We start from the raw sequence: 15,650 nt of genomic DNA, 5'->3' as shown, positions 1-15,650 counted from the left end.
CCCACAATGACATGGGGAGAACATGCAGACAATGACCCAAGTCGGGAATTGAACCTGGGTCCCTGGCGCCATGGGGCAACAGTGCTAACAGCTGTACAGGGGCATCCTCAAGCCCCTTAAGCTTGTAAGTGCTGTTTGAGTTCAGGAAATTGGATATCAATCAGGACAGAAGCCTGGCTTGTGATTTTTTTTCCCCCCCTTTTATTCACCTTTTCACCTCCTTTCCCAGACTGAGGGGAGCTTTGGCTGGCAGTAGAGACCATACTGTTTCCCGTGAACCACCAAGCACATTGTCTGAGATACACTACATAAAAACTGGGGAGCTACAAAGACCAATATTCTTTGTGTCCATGTGATGGCGCCATCTATTCAATGAGTTACAGTACAGAACTCTTCCATTTAAGGTAATCAGCCAGCCAATGAGAATCTCCAATTTGAAGCAGAGTTACACAAAGAATGCAGCAGCGAATGAATAAATAAATGTACAAAATTGCAATGCTTATTTGTAGTAACAATTATAATGCTAAAGTAAATAACCAAGCATAATTTGCTATTGTAATTTAATTAAATGTCCAGTTCAGAACATGTATAAAGTTAATAAGAAATGACCTACTTTTCCCAATCAGATTCTTTAGCTGTTTTCTATCTCTCATCACTGAACACTTTCTGAACCCAAGTCAAAAAAAAACTTGTTGTTACTCAGGCTGAAGTTCCTGATGATTACAACCGACATGTTTCTCCAATGTTCGTTTCACAATATTACCCCTGTCCACTTCAGAAGGTATTGCCACTATACTTGTTATTAATTCATGGGACATGGGTGTTGCTGGCTGGGCCAGCATTTATTGCCCATCCCTAGTTACCCCTTGAGGAGGTGGTGGTGAGCTGCTTTCTTGAATCGCTGCAGTCCCCGTGCTGTGGGTTGACCCACAATGCCGTTAGGGAGGGAATTCCAGGATTTTGACCCAGTGACTGTGAAGGAACAGCGATGTATTTCCAAGTCAGGACAGTGAGTGGCTGGGAGGGGAACTTGGGTGGTGTTCCCATGTATCTGCTGCCCCTTGTCCTTCTAGATGGAAGTGGTTGTGGGTTCAGAAGGTGTTGTCTAAGGATCCTTGGTGAATTGGTGAATCTTGTAGATAGTACACACTGTTGCTACTGAGCGTTGGTGGTGGAGGGAGTGAATGTTTGTAGATGTAGTTTTAATCAAGCGGGGCTGCTTTGTCCTGGATGGTATGAAGCTTCTTGAGTGTTGTTGAAGCTGCACTCATCCAGGCAAGTGGGCAGTATTCCATAACACTCCTGACTTGATACTGAATGCAACCCTCTGGACAATGCCCAGCAGTAACTCTCCAAGTGGTCATTACCAATCCATGTAAAGCATAACCAGTTGGACATCCTAGTACATCTAACGAGCTGCTTCAGATAAACTGGAGACAGGGCGGAGGAGATTTTTTAATATTTTGGATGAACTGTTGTGGTGCCAAGTGGTTAGCACTTCTGTCTCACAGTGCCAGGGACCTGGGTTCGATTCTCAGCCTTGGGTCACTGGCTGTGCAGAGTCTGTACATTCTCCCTGTGTCCATGTGGGTTTCCTCTGAATGCACCGGTTTCCTCCCACAGTACAAAAGTTACCTGGTTAGGTGCATTGGCCATGCTAAGTTCTCCCTTAGTGTACCCAAACAGGCACCAGACTGTGGTGACTAGGGTATTTTCACTGTAACTTCATTGTAGTGTTAATGTAAGCCTACTTGCGCCTAATAAATAAACTTTAATTTCAACTTAAGTTTAAGTGTCTGCTGCAAAAGTTTGACTAGCTTCCATTTGATTTGTAACGTAAGTGCTGACTCTGAACATTGCACATTGCGAGAGTGCTTTGTGTCATAATTTTCCCAAGATCAGTTATTCTAGCCAAAAATATAATTTCAACTTGCACTGAAAGCATTTTCTTTTTAAATTAAGTGACTTTACCTCATCTGTTATGATCCTTGGCTAGATCCTCAAGTTGTTGGTAAGTTCTGGTTTGGGACCAATCATATTTTGTTTCAGCTGGACAAATGTTGAGATTCAAGACATTACTCAGTGAGTAAAACTATAAAAATAAACTTTACAAGGTCAGATAATACATCTGATACTTCAGGGTTAATATGAGGTATGTTAAAACAGGCAAACTGTGGTTGAATGCACTACACTGTACTGTAAATGCCAAATGAAACCAAAACAGAGTCCATGGATTTCTCAACAACCCACTCAGTCATCAGTAACACTGTAATTCAATCAATATCACTCCTGTCTCTCTCACAAAGGATTCCAGTCTTCACCTTTGATCTAACCTTGGAATTCTCTCAAAGTCGCACCGACTTAGATGACATCAGCAATGGCCCACCTTACAGGATTTCAATCTTTTCTGAGATTCTGTTCCTCTGGATTCACTGGAGCACCAATGCACAAGCACAATTTCAGCTCTTTGGCCATGCTAAGCAGAACACTAGTTTCAAAGGTTTATCTTTGTCCCAACAACTAGCAGCATGGAGTCACCAACTTTCTGCTGCTTTCTTGGATCTTCAGAGCTTCTCCAGAACCTTCTCCCATCACCAAGACTTCTTCTGGGCCCTCTTCGAATTCCAAGTGTCTCCAGAAAGCTCTCCAATTACTAGGGCTTCTCCAGCAGCCTCTTCAAAGTTTGCTAATCACAGCCCTTTTCCTTTTTTTTTAACTTCACTGGGACATTTTCCTGTCCTTATCCCCTCTCCAGGACTCTTCTTTTGGACCTCTTTCTGTCCCCTGCCTGGAATACTTGTTCTCTATGGCAATTCGATCCCAGTTACCTGAACCAGGTTTATGCGCTGGTTTTCTTCATGCACTTGTGTCCTGGGCTGGTCCTTGTCCAATGATCTGCACATGTGTTGTTCACTTCTGTCCTATGCAGGCGCAGAAACTCCCCAGTTTGTCATGGAGTGTCCAACCTTGCCCTCTCTGATGAGGTAAGTGAAAATTTCATAACACATTGGGTGATATAGTGGTTAGCACTGCTGCCTCACAGCGCCAGGGATCTGGATACAATTCCAGCCTTGGGTCACTGTGTGGAGTTTGCATGTTCTCCCTGTGTCTGCGTGGGTTTCCTCTGGGTGCTCTGGTTTCCTCCCACAGTCCCAAGATGTGCAGATTGGGTAGATTGGCCACACTAAATTGACCCATAGTGTCAGGGGGAATAGTAGGGTGGGGTTAAAGGGATTGGGCATGTGTGGGATTGTGGTCGGTGCAAACCTGATGGGCCGAATGGTCCTCCTTCACTGTAGGGATGCTATGATGCTATGAGCCTTGACTCGAATTGTCTTTCAGCTGGGAAAGTATCTCCAAGTCAAGTCATTTCTCCCCTGCCTCCAGGATGGGGAGGTTTAGTCTTCTTGACATTGGGTTTTTAATCCTGCCTTCAACAAGACTAACACTAACCAACACCTTTCTAAAACAAAGTTAACACCTAATACCTTATCGTCACTACATTAAGAATTGGAAACCTGGAAGATTGTAATCGTAATTAACAGAATGTCTTTATCTTTGTTCTTTGAAGGCATATTGTGTTGTATTAAACAACTGGCCATGGAGATAGAAATCTGTCTGCTTTGGTTGAATAAAATTTGCCCAGAGGTGGAAAACATAATAAAATTAAAATCTACAGCTGGAGACGGTTGTGCAGATCCTGGATAGAGCAGAGAATCTATTAGCAGAGAAGTCACTAACTCTGAGGCGTGGATTCAAGGGGATTGGCTGGAGGATTAGAGGGGACATGAGGAAATCATTTTTACAAGGCAGAGGGTTTGAGGTGGAGGGGCTGGGGGGAGAACTGAAACTCACTGCCTGAAAGAGTCAGAGGCAAAAAGGTGTTGGATATACACTTTAAGTGCCGTAACTTGGGATCATAGAATTCGCATAGCGCAGAAGGAGGCCATTCAGCCCAGTATTTCTGCACCGACTCTCTGACTTAGCGTCTTACCCAGGCCCATCTCCACTCTATCCCCGCAACCCAATGCATTTACCCTGCAAATCCACCTAACCTACATATCTCAGAACACTAAGGGGCAATTTAATACAGCCAATCCACCTAACCTACATATCTCAGGACGCTAAGGGGCAATTTAACATGGCCAATCCACCTAACCTACAAATCTCAGGACGCTAAGGGGCAATTTAATACAGCCAATCCACCTAACCTACAAATCTCAGGACGCTAAGGGGCAATTTAATACAGCCAATCCACCTAACCTACATATCTCAGGACGCTAAGAGGCAATTTAAAATGGCCAATCTACCTAACCTGCACATCTTTGGACTGTGGGAGGAAACCCACACAGACACGGGAAGAACATGCAGACTCCACACAGACAGTCACCCCAGCCAGGAATTGAACCTGGGTCCCTGGCAGTGTGAGGCAGCAATGCTAACCACTGTGCACTGTGCAAGTACCGAATGCTGGAAAGTGGGGTGAGTCTGCGTGGATCATTTATCAGGCTGTCCGAACACAGAGGGCTGTGTGGCCTCTTTCTGTGAGGTAGGTCTTTACGATTCCAATATGTACCCCCTGTTACCGCACAGCTACTAGAAAGACAATGGGAAAGATGATTTTTAATATGACTGATATTAACTGAGAGGGTTAAGGGGATCCATCATCCAATCTGTGTTCACTCATTCTGATCAAATATAGGGCTCATCTGTACACTTAGCGACCTTGTTATATCTTCATGTCACTGTTTTTGGTTCAAAGTACTTTAAACATGAACCCTGGCAGTGTGCACAATATGCAGGGCTATTAGACATTTGATAATAACTAGACCAGTGTCTCAGAAACATGATCCATTTGGTAATACGGAATGCTTTATGACAAATCGTGTTATGATACCAGGGGACACTGCACAGATTTCCCAAAACCTGGAGTATTCTCCAATATCACGTGTACATAAATTGATCTGCGTAAGCACAGTCCCTCTGCCTTCCTTCCTGGGTGGGTCTTCAATCGGCTCACATTGCGTTCGTAATGCCTGGGGTGTGTGACCAGATCCGGTGTAATTACCATGTCAATCACTCCCTTCCTGGGAAATGGCAATTACTGAAGCTGTCATGTCCTTCGATTAGTGTGTTTGCTGAAACCTAGGTTCAGTGACAGAGGAAATCCTGTCAGAAGCCGACAGTTAATAGGCCTAGTTTCAATTCCACAAAGAAAATACAACAAATGTTTCTTTTTCAAATGATGCACAATTTTCTGGTCCTGAAAGAGTCGACTGATATAGAGTACACTTCCACAGCCGATAACACTCTATCAGAATTTCGGCCAGGTCACTGTTCCTTATATGTGATCCTTGAATCTAAGTGTAAGAAAGATATAACACTGCAGGAGTCATTAGCCTTCCTGTTGGAATGATACCCTTGCAGAGGAAGTTCAAACCATTCTTTCACTAAGTGCAGGGAAAGAATCATTTGCCAGATTTTTGCCGTCCTGGCTGCCCTGGGAATCAGAAGGGGCGAGGGGTGGACAATGGGAAGATCCAGTGACCTCGGTGAGATTTTACGGATTTCATGATGAACAAGGCTATAAAATCCCACCCATATTGTCAATTTAGGGAAGTAGAACAGATAGTCATAAACTTGTTTAAGCACAGAAGGAGAGAAAGCCTCTAATATTTGCAATTTTATATTTTTGCATTTTGTTTTTGCTTTACTCTTTGTTTTAAAGGACAGTAAGAAGTCTCACAACATCAGGCTAAAGACCAACACGTTTATTTGGAAACACAAGCTTTTGAGATGCTGCTCCCTCACTTACCTGATGAAGGAGCAGTGCTCCAAAAGCTCGTGATTCCAAATAAACCTGTTGGAATTTAATCTGGGGTGGGATTGTGTTCGGTGCAGACTCGATGGGCTGAAGGGCCTCTTCCTGCACTGTAGGGTTCTATGATTCTATGAGACTTCTTACTGTGCCTAACCCAGTCCAACACCAGCATCTCCACATCATGGTTTTAAAGGAATCTGTATTACGCATGGACTGAATATTTAAAACTTGATAGATCTTGTAAAACGAAGTGTGATTATCCTTTGATTAAGTCAAATAATTAATCAGTAGTCTTCAGTAGAGATATTCTTTACTGCAGATATTCTTTCCAAGACTTTGTTCTTCTGATTGGCCATTTGCGGCTGGTAACATCACTTGCCAAGGCAGAGTTACTAAATTAAAACAGTGAACACAGGATAAACTCAGCAGGTCCAACAGTGTCTGTGGAGAGAGAAATAGAGTTAATGTTTCAAGTCTGTATGACTTTTCTTCAGAGTTATGGGGGGGTGGGGAGTGATGAATTTAATTTTGTTTAAGAGGGGATAGAGAGGGTGGAACAGTGTGGGGAACTAGGAGAGTTTTGATGAGTATGTTACGGGCACAAGACAAATAGAGTGTTAACCGTTAAAGTTTGAAGGAGGTGTTGATAATGACATGAAGGTAAAACCACCTTAACCACCTCATACACCAGCTCTACAGCAAACACCACATCCTGGCATTTTAACTTGGTGTTGTGAGACTTCTTAACTATGAAGGTAAAGGAACAAAGGTCAGCACTTTGTAAAACTAAAAGCAAAACTTAAGAACAATGACAGATGGCCCAGTGACGGTGGGGAAGGGGGTGTGGGTGGGGATGGGTGGGTAGCTTTGGTACCTAAAAGAAGGGATTGGAAAAGGGGGTCAAGATAGAGCAGAGGGTTCATGTTCTGAAATTGTTGGACTCAATGTTAAGTCCAGAAAACTGAGTATCTGAAGAAGGGTCATCCTGGACTCGAAATGTTAACTGTTTCTCTCTCCACAGATTTGCCCGACAGCCCACAGGGCGGGAATTTATGGCCTTGCTCGTCCCGAAACCGGAAAATCCCGCCCAAGGTCAGTGAACCTTTCCGTGGTCTGCCCCTTGCCCGCTCCGATTCCCATGGCAGGCGGGACAGTAAAATTCTGGCCATTGTGTTTTTCTATCATCCTCTGTCCTTATTTTAGCACTGCTAATGGTTAGCACTCACTGCTCACAGCACCAGGGTTCGATTCCCAGCTTGGGTCACTGTCTGTGTGGAGTCTGCGTGTTCTCTCCACCTCTGGGTGGTCTGTTTCCTCCCACAATCCAAAAGATGTGCTGGTGCTAAATTGGCTGTGCTAAATTCTCCCTCAGTGTACCTGAACAGGAGGGTGGTGACTAGGAGATTTTCTCAGTAACTTCCACCATCACCATTTACAGCTCAAGGGGTAAAACAGCTGCGGGGGTCTGAGGGCATGGATTAGACTGGTGCCAACAGCAGGGGGTTCGATCCCTGCTCTGGGTGGGGTGACTGTGTGGCCTGCCTCTTTGCCCTATCCGTGCTGGAGGTGACCGGCCCTCAAGCTGCATCACAGCAAAACTATTCTCCAGTATTGTCCACTAACTCACACCACTAGGAGGTGCTGAGAGTCAGCAGAGAACATTTTGCTCACAACCTGGGAGAAGTTACAATCCAGGGAACCTGAGAGTTTTTAGAACTGGGGACTCTGAATCTGTAGCACCCTGTGGATAATGTGCTGCGTCTCTCACACTTTCTAATCTGAATGGAAACACCAGGAGAGCTTTTTCTCCCTTTAAAAAAAAGCTTTTTTTTGGTTAAACTTTTTACGTTCTGGGGCAAGTGCTTGTCTCACTGTGAAAGCAATCTTGTGTAAAATGCAAACCTATCATTCTAAATAATCAGGACTGCGAGTCGGTTTGCCGGTGGGAAGATTGTGAATGCGTTACCCGACTCTGAAGTATTTGATCAGGAGTGGACAGAAATTTTCTATTACTTTGACATTCCCCACACTGGGACTGCTTAGCTTTTCCGGAAAGGGTGCGGGTCCGGGTCCTGTTGCTGGTGTCTCATTCCTGACTCACCCTTTTGGGCTATACACCCTACCCTCCAAATCTAACCTGGCTGAATTACAGCAATCCTCCCAGTCCAATTCAGCACCCCAGGCATTGCAATCCCCTCCCTCTTTCTCCAGTGACTGCCCTCCCAGTTCAAAGCATGCTGTAATAAAAAAGACCAGTGAGGAGAATAATTGGAGAGGTGCAGTAATTCAGAAGAGGGGATGCAGACAGGGGATCTCTGAGAAGGGAGTTGAGCCACACGCAGTTGTAACTCTGCACTTCCACCTAGTTTGTGACTAATTGATTGGTGTTCTTGCAGATTGGCTGGAGTCTGTACAATCCAATAGCGGTAACAGCCAGGCGGAGTTTGCGGCTGTGAGTCATTCTGAGTGTGCTAGATTGTATCATGTACTGGACCTCATTCATTATTGAGGATAGTGGCCGTTGTGAATCCCCCCTTTTGCTCTAGGGCAGAATGCACTGGACTTCTGTTACAATTGGGTTACTTATTGCAGGCATGACATGTGGTAAGTTTAAATCCCCTCGTTCTTCCTGAGTGTACTGTATTGAGCTTAACTTTCCTAATTAATTTACCATTTGGTCGATAGAATTGAGAAGACAAATCCCTGACTTCATCCTTTTATCCTCGGATTCCTCCCAATCTATCCTGATTATTAATCTGTTTACATCTAATGTCAAGAGCAAAACTATTAGAATTTTAAACACACTCTTGGCAAAAGTATTTTTAAAACTATTTTTAGTATCTCCCTATTAAATATCCCTCTGGTATATATGTTAAAAATGCTTAAAATGTTCCAAACTTTCTGGGAAGATGGGAAAGTTAATATTAAAAATAAAACTGTTTGCTTATATTTTGTTTCAGAATATTATAGTTTTAAATCTATAGGCTGTAATGAGAGATACACATTTCCAGCCCTGATTTTAATTGTTAAATAAACTCTGCTGGTTGACAGATCTGTTGTTAAATTATAATGTGACGCCTGTGCTTTTCAATGCAAGTTATGCCAGTGTTATTAATTATTTGAAATGACCCAAGTTGTGTGGTTGTTCCTAACCTGCTGGCTTTCTTGATGCAGCAGCTGGCGCTTCCCCCGGGTCTAAACCACTTCCCGGAGTGGAGAAATATGAAGTAGTGAAACCGCGTTTAATCTACACCATTCGGAAGAAACGGGATCTGTCACAATCAGAGGTGAGAACGTAACCCACCACACTTCCAAATCTACTGATGGTAAATGTGCCATTCACATGTGCTGGCTGTGTGGTGGCACAGTGGGTTCTCACTGCTGCCTCACAGCGCCAGGGATCCAGGTTCAGTCCTAGCCTTGGGTCACTGTTTGTGTGGAGACTGCACGTTCTCCCTGTGTCTGCGTGGGTTTCCTCCGAGTGCTCCGGTTTCCTCCCACAACCCAAAGATGTGCAGGTTATGGCTTGGTCATGTTAAAATGCTCCGTAGTGTCCCACGATGTGTAGCTTAGGTGGATTGACCATGCTAAATTGCCCCTTAGTGTCCCAAGATGTGCAATTTAGGGGGATTAGCAGGATAAACGTATGGGGTTACTGGGATAGGGCTAGGGTAAAATGCTCTATCGGTATGGATTTGATGGGCTGAATGGCCTCCTTCTGCCCTTTTTTTATATTCATAGAATTGCTAATGTGTGTTTTTGTTTAAATGGGATATAAACAAGTATAAATTGTACAAGTAACTGATTACTGAAACTGGTTTGGCCAAGTGAATCAAGTAGAAGAACGAGAGTTAGTAAACCAAATGCAGGCCTGAGTAATAACAGCAGTGTGTGTGTGTGTTCAACTGGCATAAAGCACCATTCACTAAGTATGGAGCAGCTGGCTAAGGCAGTGAGTAGCCAAGGCATGCAGACTGAGTCTGGAGTTTGATTTGTGGTCTGTGCTGTAAGAGGTCTCGGGATTCCTGAGCTCGGGACAGGGAAGAGAATGGGGAAGGCAAAAAATGACCAGAGTTCCGAGTGATTAGTGTGCGCATTGTCGAGTAGCAGAGGGTGGGCTGGGCTGGGCTTGGCCTGTGATGCTTCATGCAGTTGAATTGCTGGCTGATATTTGGCTGTTAATGCTGCACATATCCAAACATCATCGCCGTCTGGGCCATTCAGTTGTCCAGCACGGGAGGATCGCACCAGCAATTGTGATACCAAATTTAGATAGAAAGTTTCCTCCAGTTGGATAGTGAAGGACTGGTGGATTTGGAAGTGGAAAGGCAGCAGCCCTGATGGCAGCAAATGAGAGAGAAAATAGCACAATCTCTCAAATGTCTTTGGATGTGGAAGTTTGGCTCGAAAGCTGGCAGTGTAATGGTCCCATTTTAAACTGTAACAATGAAGCAGTCAGAATAATGGCCACACTGGATAAAGAGCCATTAAGAGTCAAATACACACCTAGCTGGGAAAAATAATGGGCTAATTTAAGACAGCCAACACAGAATTAAAAAGGACAAGTTATATCTGCCAAGTGTGATAGAAGCATAAGTATGTGTAAGATTGTGGATGAAATGAGAACAAGTTATTTACATGATTTAGGAGCGTATATCGCCAGAATAGTTATCCAAGGACTGATGACCCGGAGACATGTTCAATTCATTTCCATTCAGTAAATTAAATTTTGTTTCAACATCTGGAATAAAAAGCTGGCATCAGCAATAATGACCATGTAACTGTGGGGCTGCCATTAAAAGCTCATCAGATTAGCTAATGGCTTTTAAGGAAGGAAATCTAACATCCTAATCCTGTTTGACCAATGTGAGTCCAGACCCCCCGCAGTGTGGTTGAACCTTTACTGCCCTTTGAACTGGTCTAACAAGCCACTCGTTTGGACCAAGCCTGCTACAGATTAGGGAGGCACGGTGGCACAGTGGTTAGCACTGCTGCCTCACAGTGCCAAGGACCTGGGTTCGATTACCAGCTTGGGTCACTGTCTGTGTGGAATCTGCACATTCTCCCCGTGTCTGCGTGGGTTTCCTCTAGGTCCTCTGGTTTCCTCCCACAGTCCGAAAGACGTGCTGATTAGGTGCATTGGCCATGCTGAATTCTCCCTCAGTGTACCCGAACAGGCACCAGAGTGTGGCGACTAGGGGGTTTTCGCAGTAACTTCATTGCAGTGTTAATGTAAGCCTACTTGTGACTAATAAATAAAGAAAGTCACTGTGGGAGTATTGTCACCACAAGGACCCGCTTCTCATTGGCAGCCATGGATGGGCAATAAATCCTGGCTTTGCCAGTGGTGCCCACAGCCTATGAATAAGTGGGATGTATGTTAAAGGGCATAATGTGGTTAATAAGTGTATTCTTCTGAAGCAATCACTGTTGGAACCACTGCTTTTGTTAATAAAGAAAAGGTGTCCATAGAATCGTAGATCCCTACAGCGCAGAAAGAGGCCATCCGACCCATCAAGTCTGTACTGACTCTCTATAAAAGCATCCCACGTTTCTCTCCTCCGCTGCATTTTACCATGCTCAATCCACCTAACCCGCACGTCTTTGGACTGTGGGAAGAAACTGGAGCACCCCGAGGAAACCCATGCACACACGGGGAGAATGTGCAGACTCCACACAGACAGTGACCCACGGCTGAAATTGAACCTGGGTCCCTGGCGCTGGGAGGCAGCAGTGCTAACCCACTGTGCCGGACACAATATCAGAAATTGCAAATGGCGCTAAAACAGGGGTTGATGGTCTCCATTGGAGAGAACAATGAACCATCAGGGGCAGTGCATACAGGTGATCAGAATAAGCTGATAAATGGCAGATACAATAAATATGGTACAGAATCTTGTAACCTCCCCCATGGAGGGTTTAGTGGGGGAGGGGACATTTAATCTGGCGAGGGTGTGGGCAGATGGGAACTGAACCCCATCACGATCCTGCCTCCATCCTGAATAGTTCCATGGTGGGACAGTGCAGGATAGACACTCCACCACCAATTTGTGCCCACTTAAGCGTTCTGCTGCTGCTGGTATTAACCCAGTGGGGGGCCCGCCATGTGGCAGGCACAGCCAGCAACAGGAATGACTCGAGCTTTTCATCATCCAAGGACATCCCAAAGGTGCCCTGCAGCCAATGAAATAGTTTTGGAGTGTCATTGTTGGAATAGAGACCAAATCATTGAATATATTCAAGGTTAGGTTTGATCTACAAGGAGTTCAGGGTTGGGGGGCAGTTTGGAAAATAGAGTTAATGTCAAACTTAGATCAGCACCATCTTACTGAATGGGCTTGACGGGCCGAATGGCTACTTCTATCTTTGATCTAATGTCAGAAATATGAAAGCCGATTGATACAGAGCAAGATCCCACAGTTGGCTTGTTGGGCCAAATGGCTACTCCTAGTTATAATCTAATGTCAGATACATGAAAGATGGTCTGTACAGAGCAAGATCCCACAGTTGGCAGTGAGTCAAGTGACCAGATCATTTGTTTTAACGATGTTAGCGGAGGCATGAACATTGGGTAGCTGCTTTTCTTCCAGGTAATACCATAGGACCTTTTTATGATGAGATTACTGACAGGGTTTCAGTTAAACAGCTCAGCTGAAGCCCTGGACTAGAAATGCAGAAATCTGAATGCAGGTTTCAGCACTGAATTCAGTTTTTAAAAATATTATAGAATAGAATTCCTACAGTGCAGAAGGAGGCCATTCAGCCCATCAAGCTGGCATCGACAACAATTCCACCCAGGGCCTATCCGCATAACCCCACACGTTTACCCTATTAATCCCCTGACACTAAGGAACAATTAAACATGGCCAAACAACCTAACCTGTACAATTTTGGACTGGGAAGCACCCAGAGGAAACCCACGCAGATATGGGGAGAACGTGCAGACTCCGCACAGACGGTGACCCAAGCCAGGAATTGAACCTGGGTCCCTAGTGCTGTGAGGCAGCAGTGCTAACCACTCTGCTACTGTGCTGCTATGAATAAAAGTGACTGCAAAGATTCTGATTTGTTGTAAAACCACAACTGGCTCACTTTTGATCTTCTGGGTCACCATTCTTGCTCAGGCTGGTTAATGTGACTCCAGTCCCAAGCCAATGTGGTTGGCTCTTAACTGCTGCTTGAAGTGACTTCGCAAAACCCCTCCTCAATCCACGCCAGGAAACTCAGTCAGTTAATCAGTGCCAGTTTTGACATGAATGCCCACATCCTGACAATGAATGGGGAGTGGGGGACGGGAATATTTGTCATCCCAAAGGCAATGTAGCACTCCCTCAGTACTGCCATGAAGTCAGTTGAACCTGTGACCTGCTTTCCAGAAATGCTAGCCCTGAGTCAAGCTGACTCAAAATGTTTGGAAGCATTAGAGATGTGGTTAAATGCTGAAAGCTATTAATTCAAAATTGCGTATTCCCAAACTCTCTGTAAAAGGTGGGTGCAGTCCATTCACTCCTGGCACAGCTGTGAAATAGTTCCAATGACTCCATAAAATGAAATTTAGCCAAGTTATTAGTTTTCCTTTAGTAAAACGACACCACAGGAAAACCTCAGTGATATGAAATGAGCCAGATTATTTAGAAGCAAGTAAAATTATTCACATTGGAAAAACATTTGGGGTAATGTTTCTGTAGTTCTAGCCTTTCTCTCCGTGTTGTAGTTTCGGTAGAAGTATTGAACAAAGGGAGCCTCTGCAAGTATGTTCAGTGTTCCAGAGAAATTGATGATCAGAACAATGTTGTTTCCCCCACTATTCAGGTCATCTATCCAGACAGAGTCACCTATTCTGTAAATGTAGAAGGGAAGGACTTCATGGTTCATCTTGAAAAGAATGGGTAAGGTTGCGATTCCCCAATTTTAAGAACACTTCTGTTTTTCTTTCTCGTGTTGTTTTTGGAGAGTGAGCTGTTTGTTACTGATATAAAGTTCACTCTATTGTGTTGCTTTTTTGAGAGGGTCAGTGTCATGTCTTGGCAAGCCAGAGATTTTGTTTGTACGAGAGGTGTGTCCAGCACTGGGAGTGCCACATGGTCACACGCAGTCCTTCCATCATTGTGACTTCTACAGAGCGGCAAAAACTTGGGAAAGGTCCCGCTGGTGTCTGCACCCATTGGCTTAGCTGCTTTACTTTGCGGGATCCCCAGTTCCCCATTATCTACTGAGAATCCCCACTGCAAAAACTTCTTAATTCACTTTTCACTTCTACTTTCTGTTAGTCCCGAGCAGGCATTCAATGAACAGCCATTTGGTCTCAAACGTCTGGTGGTGTAGACAAAGTTTTGGAACAAAAATCAATTTAGATCCATTCTCAGTTCTGGCTATTTGGTTCTGTTAGTGGGAACACATTCTGCACAGTGTTAGGTAGATTGGCCATGCTAAAATTGCCTTTTAGTGTCAGGTAAATGCATGGGGTTGTGGGGACTGGGCCTGGGTGGGATTACAGTCAATGCAGACTCGATGGGCTGAATGGCCTCCTTCTGCACCGTAGGGATTCTATGAAGCCACTGCTTTAAAGATGTACTGCATAGATGGAATGAATATTACCATGGTGATGTACGGTTTGAGTGAAAGACTATTGCAGTAGATGGATAGCACACCAGGTCCTTGTAGAATGGGAGGTTGAAGACTGGTACAAGGAAAGGATAACTGTGACTTTTATACTATGTTAATCATGTCTTATTTTTAACTTTTGTGGCTTCTTCCAGCATAAGTATCTCTCGGGGCTTGTCAAAAATGACCTGTTAAATGTGGAAAGGACATTACTTGTTGGTAGTGACGGCAAAACTTTGCAGAAGTAGCTGCACTGTGAAGGAAGGCAGTTTGAAAAACAAAGCACAGGAAATGCGATGGCGGTAAACTAATCAGAGTAATTCTGAGAATAAGACAGAGGCCCTGAGGGAGGTTGTATCACAACTGTGGCACTAACACTTCTGTTAAAGTAACAGGGGAGGAAGGACTTCTGAGGAAGTTGAATGTCCGTATCTCGCAATATTGTCTCAGAGAAGAGTGGTGCTCGGAGGGAATGGAAAATGTGCGGAGAAATGATAGCAATGTGGGAAAATAACACACACGCGGAACTGAAAATGAGCCACAATCCCCATTTAGATATTCAGCCCACTGGGAAGAAGTGAAGTGAGGCAGACGGGTGCAGAGGAGAGACTGATTGGGTCATTAAGCGGGGAAGGGGGGGGGTCACAGAGAGTGGGGTACAAAAGGATACGTGTACACAGCATACCCAGCTCCCCCCTCTCCTCCACTCCACGTTGTCAGACTATTTGTCCAACATTCGGTTTGGAGAGTCCTGTTCTCTCCGTTTGAGCATTGAGAAGGCCAAAAGAATCACCTTGACCATCACCAGAAACTCCATCCCATCACCACAGAACCTTTCCTGGACTGGGCCTCGGATTTGATTATTGATAACCTCAGTTTCTTGTTTGATTTGGAGTTGAGTTTCTCACCCTGTAAGCTCTGTTTTATTAAGACCACCTAACTCCACCATTGCAGGTCTCCACCCTTCCCTCAGCTCATCCGCTGCAGAAGTCCTCATCTGGGCCCTTTGTCATCTTCAGGCTTGACCACCTTCCAATCCTGAGCGCGCTCAGAACTGGATCACCGGGCGTGAGCCCCACCCCTCTCTCTTCCTCAGCCATTTCCCCTGTCTACAAAACAAAGTAGTGAAAAGTCTCACAACACCAGATTAAAGTCTTTACTTTAAAAGTCTCACAACACAAGGTTAAAGTCTGGACTTTAACCTGGTGTTGTGAGACTTTTTACT

At 44.6% G+C, this 15,650-nt stretch overlaps 1 protein-coding gene across 2 annotated transcripts in view; it reads left to right on the top strand.

Moving 5' to 3' along the window:
* The first annotated feature begins 8,339 nt into the window (after nucleotides 1-8,339).
* The window catches only part of adam8a (ADAM metallopeptidase domain 8a), a 49,839-nt gene continuing 42,528 nt past the window's right edge, over nucleotides 8,340-15,650 (top strand). The window contains exons 1-3 of one of the 2 annotated variants that reach the window (XM_080215720.1): nucleotides 8,340-8,425; nucleotides 8,996-9,108; nucleotides 13,634-13,710. In XM_080215720.1, coding sequence (XP_080071846.1) covers nucleotides 8,374-8,425; nucleotides 8,996-9,108; nucleotides 13,634-13,710 — 242 coding nt within the window. In that variant the 5' untranslated portion in view covers nucleotides 8,340-8,373. The remainder of the gene's footprint in view (nucleotides 8,426-8,995; nucleotides 9,109-13,633; nucleotides 13,711-15,650) is intronic. The other variant, XM_080215721.1, reaches the window with a different exon arrangement.

This window comes from Carcharhinus amblyrhynchos, chromosome 31 (assembly GCF_965287045.1).
Source record: "Carcharhinus amblyrhynchos chromosome 31, sCarAmb.v2.hapA, whole genome shotgun sequence".
In the NCBI taxonomy this organism is placed as follows: Eukaryota; Metazoa; Chordata; class Chondrichthyes; order Carcharhiniformes; family Carcharhinidae; genus Carcharhinus; species Carcharhinus amblyrhynchos.
Note: the sequence above shows the minus strand (reverse complement) of the source record. Positions and strands in the feature narration are given on the sequence as shown.